Source organism: Balaenoptera musculus, chromosome 14 (assembly GCF_009873245.2).
Source record: "Balaenoptera musculus isolate JJ_BM4_2016_0621 chromosome 14, mBalMus1.pri.v3, whole genome shotgun sequence".
Classification (NCBI taxonomy): Eukaryota; Metazoa; Chordata; class Mammalia; order Artiodactyla; family Balaenopteridae; genus Balaenoptera; species Balaenoptera musculus.
Genome location: NC_045798.1, coordinates 22,484,205 through 22,500,511, shown reverse-complemented (window position 1 = coordinate 22,500,511; position 16,307 = coordinate 22,484,205). Strand labels below are relative to the sequence as shown.

Here is a 16,307-nt window from a genome sequence, read left to right as displayed (position 1 = left end):
AGCTCTCTACCACAGTTGGTATATATATTTAGGTTTCCTTATTCTCAGTTGCAGCTTTTTCTATAGACCAGACCATCTGATTGTGTGGTTGTGAAACACTAATATGTTCACTGTGGTAAACAGAATACTCCTTCCTCAAAATGTCTATTTTGTAACCCCCGGAATCTTTAAATATGTTACCTTACATGGCACATGTGATCAAGTTAAGAATTTTGAGATGGGGAGGATTATCCTGAATTACCCAGGTGGGCCAGTGTAACCACACAGGTCCTTATAACAGAGAGGCAGGAGGATTAGAGTCAGAGAAGGTGATGTGATGGTAGAAGCAGAGGGGGGCAAGCAGAGGCTGGGATGGGGCAGCCACAAGCCAAGGAATAGGGGCAGCTTCTAGGAGACGGAAAAGGCAAGGAACAGGTTGTCCCCTCGAGCCTGCGAAGGAACACAGCTCTGCTGACACCTTGATTTTAGCCCCAAAAGACCCATTTAGTACATCTGACCTCCAGAACAGTTAAGATAATGAATTTATGCTACTTTAAGCCACTAGATTTGTGGTCATTTATTCCAGTAGAATAGGAAACTAATACATTCAGCAAAGGACCTGGTTAAACCAACTTGTGGGGCTTTTTAAGGGACAAGGGAAGGCACAAGGCATAGCATGGTGGGCTTCCAAGGGCTTTTTTTGCTGTCCAGTGACTCTGAAACATAATTTACATATTGTAGCTTCTCTGTTTTTAGAAAGTTTTTCCTAGTTCTCGTCAATACTAAATTCTATCAGTATTGAACAGGTGAAAAATTTCTTAGGCTTAGTTATATGGGCCTCACTCGTCAAAATAAAACAAAAACATAGCAGCTAGCAGAGGACACTAAGGCTTCCATTTTTAAAGCTTGTTGCTTGTTATTCATTTGCACCTTAGGAGTGGAAATGTTGGCTGAGATGAGAGTACCCTGGCAAAACACGCTTTTCCCTCTTGGTGTTCACAGCCAGATGTTGTAAAGTTCTTTTGTTTTTCTTTTTTCTTCAGTGCCTGGAAACCTTGGCTGCTACAAGGATCATGGAAACCCACCTCCTCTAACTGGCGCCAGTAAAACGTCTAACAGACTTACCATACAAACCTGCATCAGTTTTTGTCGGAGTCAAAGGTTCAAGGTAACGGTTCTGTGGCTATGTATCTATAGAAAAAGATAAAGGTGTAAGTGCATTCTGCTAAGATACCTTTAAAACATATAAATTTTAAAAAACAACCTGTGAAGCTATATGACTGTATACTTTTCTGCCAAGGAGAAGTTGGAGGAAGAGTGAGGCTTGGGATTCAGGGGCGTGAGGCAGCACTCTGTCCAAAGACTGCGAGAAAAGGGGAGGAAAAGCACCAATATCTGCATCCCAGTTTGACCTCCAACACAGTTACATGTGTCCTTGAGCCCCTGCATGTTATGAGCAAAGACATCTCTGGCTCCGTGGGGGATCTGGGAATAAGCCAAGGTAGTGGTTACTTCTTTGATACATTAGGGGGCCCTAGCCTGGACACCAGTCCAAAATATTTTCTTTCCTTCCTATCCATTCTTCTATCTGAAACTCATTCGTCGGCCGTTAAGGTTCAATAATGCTCTTGTTTATTGTATCAAAAAAAAGAAAGAAAAGTCTTTCCCTCCCTCCCTTTCTCCCTCCCTTTCTCCCTCCCTCCCTCCCTCCCTCCCTCCCTCCCTCCCTCCCTCCCTCCCTCCCTCCCTTCCTTCCTTCCTTCCTTCCTTCCTTCCTTCCTTCCTTCCTTCCTTCCTTCCTTCCTTCCTTCCTTCCTTCCTTCCTTCTTCAGTCAAAAGATCATTAATCAGGCCCAAGCGAGGAGAATAGACTGGCAGGGTTCAGGGCCTCTGTGGGCCAGGTAGCTGAGCAAGGCAGTTGGCCCAACGTGATCAAGCGATTGGTTGCTTGCAAAAGATTGAGCATATAAGTAACTATATTGAGGATAATGGGAGCCAGGTTTCTCACTATTAGAGAAGAAAGCCAGGGAAAACTGGAATGAAGTCTATAGTGTTGGACAGGGATTGAAGTTATTAGTGTAGTGCATGGTTTCTGATACATATAGAGAGAGATAGAAATAAATTTAAGTATAAAAGTGTGTGTGTATGTGTATGTATGTATGTACATGTATATTTCCTAGCTCTGTCCACTGAGAAGGCCTGGGAACAGTGACACACTGGTAGTAAAGGTCACATTTAGCACTCATATCTTGGTTTATAAATACTGTTCTCCATTAAAAAGAACTAGGGCTCCTTGGACAAAATTGCTGATTCTAGAGAAATCGCAAGATAAGGTTGTTTTTTTTTTTTTCTTTTCTGAGAAAGCACAAGATGATCCTGAAACATCTTGTACAAGAAAGTAAGGAATGTGAGGGACTTGTCAAAAGGACACAGGAACCTGCTTGGAGGGACTCCCACTGGCTAAATCTAACATAATTTGAGCTTCAAAACAAATAATAAGAATAATAAATATACTCCATTAAATAAAATAAGAATCTGCAAATTCACGCTGATATAAAAAAATAACTGAATACTACCAAATGTAAAATAGATAGCTAGTGGGAAGCAGCCACATAGCACAGGGAGATCAGCTCGGTGCTTTGTGACCACCTAAAGGGGGTGGGATAGGGAGGGTGGGAAGGAGATGCAAGAGGGAGGAGATATGGGGATATATGTATATGTATAGCTGATTCACTTTGTTATAGAGCAGAAACTAACACACCATTGTAAAGCAGTTATACTCCAATAAAGATGTTAAAAAAAAAAAGTGAATAAATAAATGAGGAGAAGAAAAGGATTTCCTTACAGGAGAATGCCAACTAATAAATGTAGAAGAAATGATGGAATTAGAAAATTCACCATTTGGCCACCATCATAGTAATAATTGATTCAGAGAACAAATATGAAGGTATGTAAATATTCCACATCCTCATGGATGGTGAGTAAAAGTTTTACTAGTGAGTGAAAGTTGCGTGAGGCACAGGATATTTATATAGCTTCAGAGATCTCCTCACAAAATACTACCATAAAGGGAAAACAGGTAATTCTACAGTGAAGAAAACTGGCATACACTACCGTACACAGGTGATCAAAGTTAGCATCACCAGTGATGGGACCACTAGACATTGTGTCCCGCCTGACCTGTCAAGAGCATAACATCACTTTGGTGATTGTCTGCCAAAAATGCATAATATGAATCTAAGCATGAAACGCTAGGTAAATCTGAAACGAGGGACATTCCACAAAATAGGCTTTATTCTTCAAAAATGTTAAGGTGACAAAGGTCAAGGAAGGCCTGCAGCTATTCCAGATTGAAGGAGACTGAGGAGACCCGACAGCTAAGTATGTCTGTGATGCTGGATTGGATCCTTTTCTACAAAGGATACAGTGCAGGCAGTTGCCAACTTGAATGTGGGTCTCTAGGTGAGAGGGAAAGGGCAGTTCTTTGTATTATTCTTGCAATTTTTCTGTAGGTTTGGAATTATTTCAAAATGAAAATACAGCATAAGTATTTGAGAAAACACAACACCCATTAATGAGAAAAGTCATAAGCAAACTAGGAAGAGAAGGGAACTTCCTGAATTTGATTACGAGCATCTACCAAAAACCCTAAAGCTAAATTTATATTCAGTGGTGAAAGGTTCAGTGCTTTACATGTATGATCAGGAACAAACAGTGAGGCCCACTGCCACCTCTTCTGATGAGCATTGTACTGGAGGTCCTTGCCAATAAAATAAGGAAAGAAAAGTAAATAAAAGGCATGTAGGTTGGAAAGGGAGAAGTAAAATTTTCTTTCTTTATGGACAAGATGATCATGTATGTAGACATAAGGAATCTATGAAAAAGCTATTAGAACTAATAAGTAGATTTAGCAGGGTTGCAGTTTATAAGGTCATATACAAAAATTAGTTGCATTTCTATATACTAAAAGTGAACAATTAAATATAAATTTTCAATTTAAAAATTAATTTTGAAAATAATTTTTAATTAAAGTTTTATTTTAAAAATTAAAACAAAAATTTAAATGCCATTTACAGTAGCATAAATAACAGAAATAAATTTAACAAAAGATATTGAAGACCTATACACTGAATACTACTAACATGGCAAGGGAAAATTAAAGACGACCTAAATGAATGGAGACATAGACATTGTTCATAGATCGGAAGGCTCAATATTGTTATAATGTCAGTTTTCCCCAAATTGATCTATAGATTCAATACAATCCTAATCAAAATCATAGCAGATTTTTTTAAATTGACAAGCTGATCCTAGAATTTATATGGAAAGGCAAAGAACTTAGAATAACCAAAATAATTTTTAAAGAGATCATCCTAGGAGGACTTGCCCTGCATGATCTCAAGACTTTCTGTAAAGCTACAGTAATCAAGACAGTAGTATTGGCATACGAATAGTCACATAGATCATGAGTCAGATTTGGCGTGTGGGCCAAATCCTACCACCCACATATTTCTGTAAAAAAAAAAAAAAAAGTTTTATTGACACACAGCCACACCCATTCCTGTATATATTGTCCAGGCCTGCTTTCATGTTGAGTCGTTGAGAAGAGACCGTGTGACCCACAAAGCTGAAAACATTTACTGTATGACCTTTTATAGAAGGAGTTTTCCAACCTTTGTTATAGATCAATGGAACTGGATAGAGAGTCCAGAAATAGACCTGCACTTAGATGGACAATTGATTTTCAACAGAGATGCCAAGGTAATTCAGTGGGAGAGAGGATAGTCTTTCAACAAATGGTTCTGGAGAACTGGAGCTCTTTATGAAAAAAATGAACCCCTGTCCTTACATCACATCATAACTTTAAATTATACTACTGAAAAAATAGCTATAGTACTGACATAAAGATGGACATATAAGCCAATGGAATAGAATTTAGAGTCCAGAGATAAACCCATACATTTATTTAAGGCCAGTTGATATTTTTTTAAAAAGTTTTTTTTTATGTGGACCATTTTTTTAAAGTCTTTATTAAATTTGTTACAATATTGCTTCTGTTTTATGTTTTGGTTTTTTGGCCCTGAGGCTTGTGGGATCTTAGCTCCCCGAACAGGGATCGAACCCACACCCCCTGCATTGGAAGGCAAAGTCTTAGCCACTGGGCCGCCAGGGAAGTCCCAAGGCCAACTGATATTTGACAAGGGTGCCATATCATTCAATGGGGAAAGAATAGTCTTTTCAACAAATAGTGCTGGGACAACTGGATATCCACATGGAAAAGAATGAATTTGGACCCCTACCTCATATTACATATGAAAATTAATTAAAAATGGATCACAGGCCTACATGTAATAGCTAAAACTATAAAAGTTTAGAAAGAAGTATGGGTACAAATATACATGACCTTGGATTAGGCACTGGTTTTTTTAGTTATGATACCAAAAGCACAAACAATCAAAGAAAAAATAAGTAAATTGGACTTCATCAAAATTTAAAACTTCTATGTATCAGGGACACTACTAAGAAAGTGAAAAAACAACTCACAGAATAGAGAAAATATTTGCAAAACATATATCTGAATAAAAATCTAATGCCCAGAATATATAAAGAACTCTTACAATGTGACAATAAAAAGACAAACAACCCAACTAAAAAATGAGCAAACGACTTGTAGATTTTTTTTTTTAATTTTTATTTATTTATTTATTTATTTTTGGCTGCATTGGGTCTTTGTTGCTGCGCATGGGCTTTCTCTAGTTGCGGCGAGCGGGGGCTACTCTTCGTTGCCGGTGCACAGGCTTCTCATTGCGGTGGCTTCTCTTGTTGTGGAGCACGGGCTGTAGGCATGCGGGCTTCAGTAGTTGTGGCATGCGGACTCAGTAGTTGTGGCTCGCAGGCTGTAGAGTGCAGGCTCAGTAGTTGTGGTGCACAGGCTTAGTTGCTCCACGGCATAGTTGTGGCTAGCGGGGGCTGCTCTTCGTTGCAGTGCACAGGCTTCTCATTGCGGTGGCTTCTCGTGTTGCGGAGCACGGGCTCTAGGCACGCAGGCTTCAGTAGTTGTGGCATGCGGGCTCAGTAGTTGTGGCTCACGGGCTTAGTTGCTCCACGGCATGTGGGATCTTCCCAGACCAAGGCTCAAACCCTTGTCCCCTACATTGGCAGGCAGATTCTTAACCACTGTGCCACCAGGGAAGCCCTGATGAGCAATGGATTTGAATGACGTTTCTCCATAGAAGATGTACAAATGGCCAATAAGCACATGAAAAGATGCTGAATATTACTAGTCTTTAGGGAAATGCAAATCAAAACCAATGAGATACCACTTCATACAATAAATAACCTAGGACAGCTGTAGTTTTTTTTAAACGACAAAAGCAAGTGTTAGTGAGGTTGTAGAGAAATTACAACCCAGAAATCCCATTTCTAGGTATTTACCCTAGAGAAAGGAAAACTTATGTTCACACAAAAATCTACACAAATGTTTATAGCAGCTCTATTTTATAATTATGAAAAACTAAAAACAACCCAATGGATTAACAAACTGTGGTACATTCATACAACAGACTACTACTCAGCAAATTATAAAATACATGCATCAATTTGGATGAACCTCAGAGACATTATGCTGAGTGAAAGAAGCCAGTCTCAAAACATAACATACTATATGATTCCATGTACAGTATACAATGTCTTAGTCCATTCCGGCTGCTGTACAAAATGGTTGGCTTAAACCAAGCATTCATTTCTCATGGTTCTAAAGGCTGAGAAGTCCAAGATCAAGGCTTTGGCAGATTTGGTGTCTGGTGATGGCCCATTTCCTGGTTCATAGACGGCCATCTTCTCACTGTGTCCTCACATGGCAGAAGGGGCAAGGGGGTCTCTTTTATAAAGGCTCTAATCGCATTCATGAGAGCGAGCCCTCACTTCCCAAAGGTCTCACCAGTAAGTACCATCACATTGGGAATTAGCTTTCAACATATAAATTTCGGGGGTTCGGGGGGACACAGGCATTCAGTCTATAGCATATGACATACTCGAAAAGATAAAACTATAGTATAGAAAACTAATTAGTGGTTGCCAGGGGTTATAGAGGGAGAACTATTATATAAAGCGATAGCACAAGGAAGGTTCCTGGGGTGATGCACCTGTTCTGTATCCTGATTGTAGTGGTGGATGTACAAATCTATACGTGGATTAAAATTCATAGGACTGTGTACCATATAAATAGTTGTACTGTATGGTAATATATAAAAAAAAAGTTAAATGGGGCCTACAGTAAGTTTTCTGTGAGGACTAACTTTAAAGCATTTACCACCTGGCACATAGTAAACATTCAATAAAATGTTTAGCTGTTATTATTATTAAAGTTTCAAGTTAATGAGATTCCCCCCTGCCTTTAACTTACTTAAATACAGTAGAAATACAAACATTAATAAGGGATGCTTACTGAAGGGGAAGCACCATGGTGGTGTGTAGTTACCGGTCTGCATGTCATGAAGTGTGGTGAGGGTGGGATGAGGCAGAGGTCCCCGGGGAACGTGGGCTGGGAAGACGAAGTGCTTGCTTGCTGGGGGCCGAACCTGCCAGGCTCCTTCAGGCCAGCGACACCCCTGACTGACGCTTACCAAGTGCTGCTTCTCTGTCGTGGCAGTTTGCCGGGATGGAGTCAGGCTATGCTTGCTTCTGTGGAAACAGTCCTGATTACTGGAAGTACGGGGAGGCAGCCAGTACGGAGTGCAACAGCGTCTGCTTCGGGGATCACACCCAGCCCTGTGGGGGCGATGGCAGGATCATCGTCTTTGACAGTGAGTATGCCCTGTGCCCGGCACTGTCCAAGGCACGGGAACCCTGGGCCTGGGGAACTGGCCTGCCTCTGCTTCCTCCCTCCCCGTTATCCATTCATTCACTTGGCAGTATTTATTAAGCACCTACTGCAGGCCAGGCAGTCACTGACCAGACCCTGGAGATACAGCACTGAACCAGAAGACTCTAGAAGGGAGCACAGACCTTTAACAAGTAATTACTTACAGTTGTGCCCTGACCTATTGTGAGATGCTCAGACAACCTAGAAAAGGTAATAGGGACACTGATGTAATGGTTCAGTATCAGCTTTAAGATCCTCTTGTTTAATGTAATTTGCAAGTCCTTTTAGTGTTTTCTGAGGCATCTGAGATTTATATCTTACTGTGATAGAGCAGAGAAGAGATGCAAAGCTTCGAGTTGTCTTTCCAGGCCTGGTACTGAGTGTGCCCTGACCCGTCTCCTCCCTGACCCGCCACGCCTGTGAGATGCTGGCCAGGGCAGAACATCTAAACGGGGTGTGGCCTGGGGCCTTGACCTCTTCAACCTCTGGGCCACTTGATCCCCCGTAATCCACCCACATCTAGCAGTGCTAATGAGACTTTGCAAGCGCCCTCGTACCAATGCAGCGCCAGATTTTAAGATGGCAGAAAGGAGATAGTCACAGATGAGGCAGACGAAGGGAAAGGCTTGAGCTTACTGAGATACACTGTAGAGTCTACAGTGTTGTTAGTCCCCAGGCTAGAGTAGATGCTGACGTCTTGACTAGGCTGAGTGGCTCAGTTTTAAGCCAGTATGTCATGTGGTGCATCAGTGTCCTGGGGCTGCTGCCATAGCAAATTATCACCAACTGGGTGGCTTCAAACAACAGAAATTTCTTCTCTCATAGTTTGGAAGCCTAGAAGTCCAAAATCAAGGCATTGTCAGGGCCATGTTCCCTATGAAGGCTCCAGGGAAGAATCTGCCTTTGCCTCTTCCTACTTTCCAGTCATTGCTGGCAGTCTTCGGCATTCCTTGACTGGTAGCTGCATCACTCCAGTCTCTGTCTTCCTTACGTGGCTGACTTCCCTCTGTGCCTCTTACAAGGACACTAGTCATTGGATTAGGCCTACCCTAATCTAGTACAGCCTCAGTTAACCTGTTTTCAAATAAGGTCACCATCACAGACACCAGGCATTAGGACTTAAACATATCTTTTTGGAGAACATGATTCAGCCACTACACATGGTGTCTGTAAAACCCAGCCCGAGTTTATAACTGATGCTTTCGCAGGTTACAGCTTAGACACTGTCAAAAATGTGTTTTTTGTTGGGGGAGGACAGCGGGAGGATTGGTGAGCAAAACTCACGTGGTTAATTGTTGGTCTTTTTAGTTGTGTGCCCATTGGAGACTGCCAGTGGCTTCCTATACATCCTGTTTTGCTCAGTGTTAGTACCTCTGTTAAAGGCTGCACCTTAGCTAATGTTTAAGGGAGAATAGTTGGCAAATAATATGTGCTGCACGTCCATTTAGCCTTTCATCTCCAGAGTTCATTGTTATAAAATCCTCTGCCTCAACACCCCAACCCAGGAGAGTATGTTGGCTGACCTTACAGAGTGCCTGGTATACTCTTAAGTAAAAAAAATAAGGAGATAAACACTGAGTCCCTAGTATGTAAGGCTTTATAAGAATTGTCACATTGGGCCCTCCTGGCAGCCATCTGAGGAAGGCATTATTATTATCCCTCTCATTTTACGGAAGAGAGTCCTAGGTTGTGGAGAGGAAGAGAGTCCTAGGTTGTGGAGAGGATAAATAACTTGCCAGGACTCACACCACCAACAAACCGTGGGCGTAGACAGTAAACAGAAGCAGGGTGTGTGGGTTCACTACCTGTTTTTCTACTTTAAACAGAATATAGTGTTAATTTTTTTTAATGGAAAATAAGTGTTGGTGAGAATATGGAGAAATTGAAACCCTGTACGTTGCTGGTATTAATGTTAATGGTGCAGCTCCTTTGAAGCAGTCTGGCAGTTCCTCAAAACGTGAAACAGAATCATCTTATGACCCAGTAATTCCACTCCTAAGTATATACCCGAGAGAGCTGAAAACATATGTTCACACAAAAGCTTGTACATGAATGTTCATAGCAGCATTATTCGTAACAGCCAAAAAGTAGCAACAACCCAGATGTCCATCAACTGACGAATGGATGAACAAAATGTGGTGTGTCCATACAAGGGAATATTATTTAGCCCCAAAAAGAAATGAATTACCGACCCCTGCCACAACATGAGGAACCTTGAAAACATGATGCTCGGTGAAAGAAACCAGACACACGGGGCGCATATTTAATGATTCCATTGATAAGAAATGTCCAGAATAGGCAAATCCATACAGACAGAAAACAGATTAATGGTTGCCAAGGGCTGGGGAAAGGGGAGGAATGAGAAGTGATTGCTTAGGAGGTATGGGTTTTCTTTTTGGGGTGATGAAAATATCCTGGAATTAGATAGTAGTGGTGGATGCACAACATTGTGACAGTACTAAATACCACTGAATTGTACTCTTTTAAATGGTTAAAATGGTGAATTTCATATCAATAAAAATAAGTGTAGTTTTTATATGATACTCTTTCATTCATTTAGCACATTTTTATTGGGTATCTGCAGTGTGGCAGATAAATTATGTTTTATTTGCACAGTGCCTCTACTGGAGCATCAAATGGAAATAATTTGGCTTAAAGTCAGTCATCTTTGTACCAAGTATCATCTTTGGTACTAGAAATATATCTAGGAGATAGTACTGGGCCTCACACAAAAGTGCCCTAAGACAAATTAATTATGATGAAAATAATTGCTCTCTATTGAGTGCTTGCTTCATGCTAGACTTGATACTGGGGCACTTGTTTATTTTGTTATTTAATCCTTGCAACAGCCCAGTTGATAAGGAAGCTGTGGATCAAAAGATTAAATAATTTGTCCAAGCTAATAAGTGCCAGAGCCAGGATTCAAACTCAGGTTTGCCACAGTTTTTTATTTTTCTAGTTTCAGCAGCTAAAAATCCCTTTTATTAACAATAACAAAATAGATCATAATACCAGATCCAGTTTAATGCTTTAAAAGTATGTGAACAAAGTTTGCCCGGTTGTTCAGATTATGATCAAACTGGCCCCTTCCGCAGGTCTCTAGAAGCTGCCCCCTCTGGCTTCCATGCCCTCGAGGACTAAAAACAATGGCACTGAGAGGCTGCCCATTCCAGTCTTCAGAGGCCCTGATGTGTGTTGACTGGCAGGGGCCCCTGACAGCAGCCAACTCATAATTCACACCCCACAGCTTTGTAAAGAAAGGTACAAAATGCAGCACTGTAGAAATAATCTGTAAAGTTTCATCTGTTAGGAGTAAAATAGTTTAAAGAGTTTAAGTACTGCCTCATGGAGATCCTTATGATCCACTGGATGAGGCTGAGCATTTCAGAGATGGTGACTGCAGACTATCCCGTAATTTGGGAGGGCAAAGGTGCCTCTCCAAAGAGATTGGAGGAGAGTTAGATGTGAGAAAGGGACCAGGTTGCAGTCTCTGTGTCCCAGAACAACAACCTCGGGAGAGAGACTACTCAGGCAGCGGGCGGAAGCTGTCTGCTCAGTGGTTGTTGCCACATCCAGTGATTTGTCACAGGCTCTGTGGCTGATTTTCCAGCAAGCTCTCATGAGCTTAGGGAGGTTGCTGAAGTAGGTTGTGTTCTGTGTGTAAATGTGGCGCTGATGAAGGCTTCAGAGCCTCTGCTGCCCCCAGAGTTAAACGTATTGAATTAACAGAACCAAACAGAAGAGCAGATAGGCCGGCGTCAGCAACAGGTCACAGGGACTGCCCAAGCAACCCTCTTGGCCTCCCTCATCTTCTAGGCACTGAAGGGAGAAGTGAGTCATATAGGTTGGGTCATACTTGGTAACATTAGTGGAGCACTTATATTTACAGGGCACTGTGCTATCCATTTCCCAGGCATTCTCTTCCTTAATTCTCATAATACTGTGAAGCAGGTACTGATATCCTTACTTGCCCCACAAGAAAACTGAGGCTCATAAAAGTTTAGTAACTTGCCCAGAGTCCCACAGATAGAGATCCTGCCCTCATGGAACTTACATTTTGGTGGGAAGGGAGGAGATTAATGGTGAAAAAGATTGAGGGCCTAAGGACAGGTAGGATCTGACAGCTGGGACTATATTAGTAATTGTATTTCATAGATTCCAAGATGCCATCAGTTGTGAGATGCAACATTATTTTATATGCCACTGAAGGGAAAAAAATGCTTCCAATTAAACAATGACATGCACGGACTGAAAGACACATCCTAGATTGTGTGTCAGGTCAATGTCCCCTTCAAAAAATAAGATCTTGAATATATTCGTAAGTTTTAAGTTTCCTTATTATCCGAAATGTAAGTTTCCTTTTTTCCTGAATTATCACTGAACTTTAATAATCCATCATAGATGTCACGTGCTTATTCTCAAAATTGCTGAATTGGATGTACTGTCAGCACGGCACGCATCTAGGAATTGAAATTTCTGAGTTTGTCTGCCTTTGCTGTTGAAATATCAGTTTAACCTGGACACTTTTTTCTTTTCAAATAATAATAATAATAATAAAATAACTAACACGTAACTGAGCTTGTACTCTGTGCCAGATCTCATAGTAAACACTTTACATGCATCAACTCATTTTGATTCTTATAACCTCATGAGGGAGAAACTATTACTAATTTCATTCTATAGATGAGGAAACTGAGGTATACAGAAGATAAGTATCTTGCTCAAATTCATAGTTAGTACATGGTAAAGTCAAGATTAGAACCCAGGAATCTTTATTTTTTTAACTTAGGTTTATTGAGGTGAAATTACATACAGTAAAATCACCCTTTTAGTTGCATAGTCCAATAAGATTCGACAAATATGTACACAGTCGAAATATAGGACATTTTTGTCACCCCAGAAAGCTCTCTTGTGCCCCTTTGTGGTCACCACCCCCAGCCCTCAGCAGCCACTGATCCCGTGTTCCATCTGTATGGTTTTGTGTTCTGAACAAAGTCATATAAATGGAATTATACAGTACTTAAACATTTGCGTCTGGCTTCTTTCACTTAGAAAAATACTTTTGAGATTCACTTGTGTTGTTTCAGTAGTTCCTTTTTATTGCTAAGAAGCATGCCTTTGTACAGATGTATCACAACTCATTCATCATTTACCAATCGATAAATATCAGTCTGTGATAAAGATGCTGTACGGCTGCTGTACACACACATGTACAGGTGTTTGTGTGAGCATGTGTTTGTATTTCTCTTGGGTGAGTACCTAGGAGTTACAGCATTTCTGGGCCATACACTAAGTGCATATTCAGCATTTATAAGACACTGCCAGCTGTTCTTTGAAGTGGTTATACCATTTTGCACTCTGGCTGACAAGATATAAGATTTGCAGTTGCTCCTCATCCTCACCTGCACTTTTGTATTGTCTGTTTTTTAATGTTAACCATTCTATCATGTGTGTCGTGGTAACTCATGGTTTTACTTTGCATTTCCATAATTTCTAATGATGTTGAACATCTTTTCATGTTCTTATTTGCCATCTGGTATCATATTCTTTCGGCCTAAAGAAGTTCCTTTAGCATCTTCTCTAATGCAGGTCTGCTGTCAATGGCTTCTCTCAGCTTTTGTTTGAGAAAGCCTTACTTCACCTTCTTTTTTTTTTTTTTTGGCCATGCCACACGGCATGTGGGATCTTAGTTCCCCCACCAGGGATCAAACCTGGGCCCTCGACAGTGAAAGCGCCGAGTCCTAACTACTGGACCGCCTGGGAATTCCCTTTGTTTTTTAAATTTTTGTTTTATTTGCCTGAAGATTGCTGAGATTCTTAAATAACCTTTCATCAACTTTGGAGCATTCTTAGCCATTATCTCTTCAACTATTTCTCCTATCTTATTCTCTTTTTCTTCTCTTTCTGGGACTCCAATTATATATTGCTAGACCGTTTGATATTGTGCCCCAGCTGTTGGATGCTCTGTTCTGCTTTTTTCATTTATTTTTTTCTCTGTGTTTCATTTTGGATAATTTCTACTCACCTATTTTCAAACGTGTTGATTCTTTCCTCAGTGTGTGTAATCTGTTTCTAAGCCCATCAAAGGAATCCTTCATCTCTAATATTGTTTATTTATAGCATTTACATCTGACTCTTTTTTGTAGTTTCCATATCTCTGCTGAAATTTCCAACCTGTTCAAGCATGTTGTCCATCTTTTCCCCTAGATATTTTCTGTCTGGTAGTTCTAATGTCTGGGTCATTATTGAGTCTGGTTCTGTGGATTGTTTTATCTCCTTTTTAAAAAATTGAGATATAATTGACGTATAACACTGTATTAGTTTTAGGTGTACAACATAATCACTCAATATGTATATATATTGTGATATGATTACCAGATGTTTTATCGCTTGACAGTGTCTTTTTTTTTAATATAAATCTATTTATTTATTTATTTTTGGCTGCGTTGGGTCTTCGTTGCGGCGCGCGGGCTTCTCATTGCGCTGGCTTCTCTTGTTGTGGAGCACGGGCTCTAGGCGCACGGGCTTCAGTGGTTGTGGCATGCAGGCTCAGTAGTTGTGGCTTGCAAGCTCTAGAGCGCAGGCTCAGTAGCTGTGGCGCACGGGCTTAGTTGCTTCGCGGCACGTGGGATCTTCCCCGACCAGGGATTGAACCCGTGTCCACTGCATTGGCAGGCGGATTCTTAACTATTGCACCACCAGGGAAGTCCCGACAGTGTCTTTTATTTTCCTTTCTTTCTTGCTTGCTTGCTTTTATGTTTTGTGTGTTGTAATATTGTATTGGATACCGTACACTATATGTAGAAGGATAGTAGAGGCTGAGGAAGTGTATTTACACCTGGAAATGGGCAGGCCTGCTCGGTGTGGGGATTGATTGAGCCTTTCTGTCAGTGGTCGAGCTGGGTTTGGGTTTCCCTGTTCCTATCATCACCTGCAGTGCATGTCAGCCTTCAGTTTCCTCCCATGATGGCTGCTGTTACCTCGTGCTCAGTGTGGAGCCTGGGATGCCAGTGGGGTTTTTTCATTGTTCCCATTCCACCCTCAGCTTTGAGCAGTTCCTCCATGCCCGTGACCTTTCCCCTCCCTCGATGGTAGACTTCTGCTGCTTGTTACTTGGTGCTGTGCTCGTCGTGTGGTTGGGGGTTCTTGGTTCTCCTGCCCCATCCTCCATCTCAGACACGTCGTGTCACTGGGCCTCAGGGATGGGGTCTTTCCAGCATCCCCAAATACCCTTCTCCTGGCAGCCGAGCACTGCCTTGTATCTGTGGGGGCTCCCAGGAAGAAGAGGGTCTCCTGCCCCTCCACTGGGTAGCAGACCTCTGCTTTGCATTGGTGCAGGATCCTGGGGCTCAAGGCAACCAGGGGCTGATGGCTTTTGCCTCTGCTCTTCCCCCAGAAGCAATGAGTCTTTGCCTGGTTACTTTGACAGGAACGAGAGAGTCTCCTGCTCCCTCCCCAGGGGCTTCTACCCTGGCCCTGGGAGCAGGAGGGTTTGCTGCCCCTCCCCTTGCAGCTTAAGGCTTTTGTTTCCTTTGAGAGGAGGGTCCTGGAAGAGGGCAGGGTTTCAGGCCTGTCCCCCAGCAGTGGCTCATCACCTCCTACCCATCACCTCCTGCTCACTGGTGCCACCAATGGGTACCTTTTGATCTCCTGCCCTACCCTGGTCATTCTCGTGGGCCCTGGGTGGAGGCCTGCACAGAATTGCTTGCAAGCGAGTGCAGACTCCTGTTGTTTCTGGGGTCCCCGGACATCCTGGACTGAGAGGCTAGCCCACATTCAGCCTTTAGAAATTTGTTAAAATTATAGCTGCTTTCTTCTTATTTACTTTCATGGCGAAGCCCTCTTCCTCTTGTGCTCCGTTGACGATGAAACACTTTGTGTGGCCTGACTCTCCTCAGAGGAGCTTCTTACTTTTCAGAATTAAATTGCCTTGGTTGTCTTGAGATCTCAGCTTTCTAATGGGTTGAAGAAAAGTTCTGAGCTTTTTCTCATTGTTAGGATGAAAGCAGCTTTCTACATCCTAAAGGGAAGCAGAACTCCCCCAAAGCCTGCTTTTTAAATCCCGGCCCTACTCTCCCTCTTGAGGACTTTCATTTCCAGGATCTTATTTGCACTTCAGCACGTAAGATACAGTGAAGTGTATCTGCCACTCAGAACCGGGAGTCCAGAGACATCAAATGTGTTGCTGCAGAGTGATCAGTGAGCTTACCCTCTGAGAAAGTCATTTCTTGTGCCACAGTTTCCCACTTGAAAAACAAGTGTGGCCCCTCAAATGAACCTTGCACCCCTAAGGTACTTGGGATGCCCTCGGCTTTTTACTACCTTACCTCATTGAGTGCCCCCTGCAGAGAGGTCCTGTGTTTTCATGTGCTTTGTCTCATCTGTCCTCACACATTTATGTGATATGAGAGCAGGTAGGTGGTGGTCTCTCCACCCTCAAAGCTGCGAGAAGCTAGAGGCCTGG

General features: G+C 42.0%; 1 protein-coding gene across 2 annotated transcripts in view; it reads left to right on the top strand.

The window, feature by feature from the left end:
* The window catches only part of LOC118906806 (kremen protein 1), a 144,496-nt gene that overhangs the window by 39,197 nt on the left and 88,992 nt on the right, over positions 1-16,307 (top strand). For both annotated transcript variants that reach the window (XM_036874489.1, XM_036874490.1), the window contains exons 4-5: positions 1,023-1,147; positions 7,631-7,784. In XM_036874489.1, coding sequence (XP_036730384.1) covers positions 1,023-1,147; positions 7,631-7,784 — 279 coding nt within the window. The remainder of the gene's footprint in view (positions 1-1,022; positions 1,148-7,630; positions 7,785-16,307) is intronic.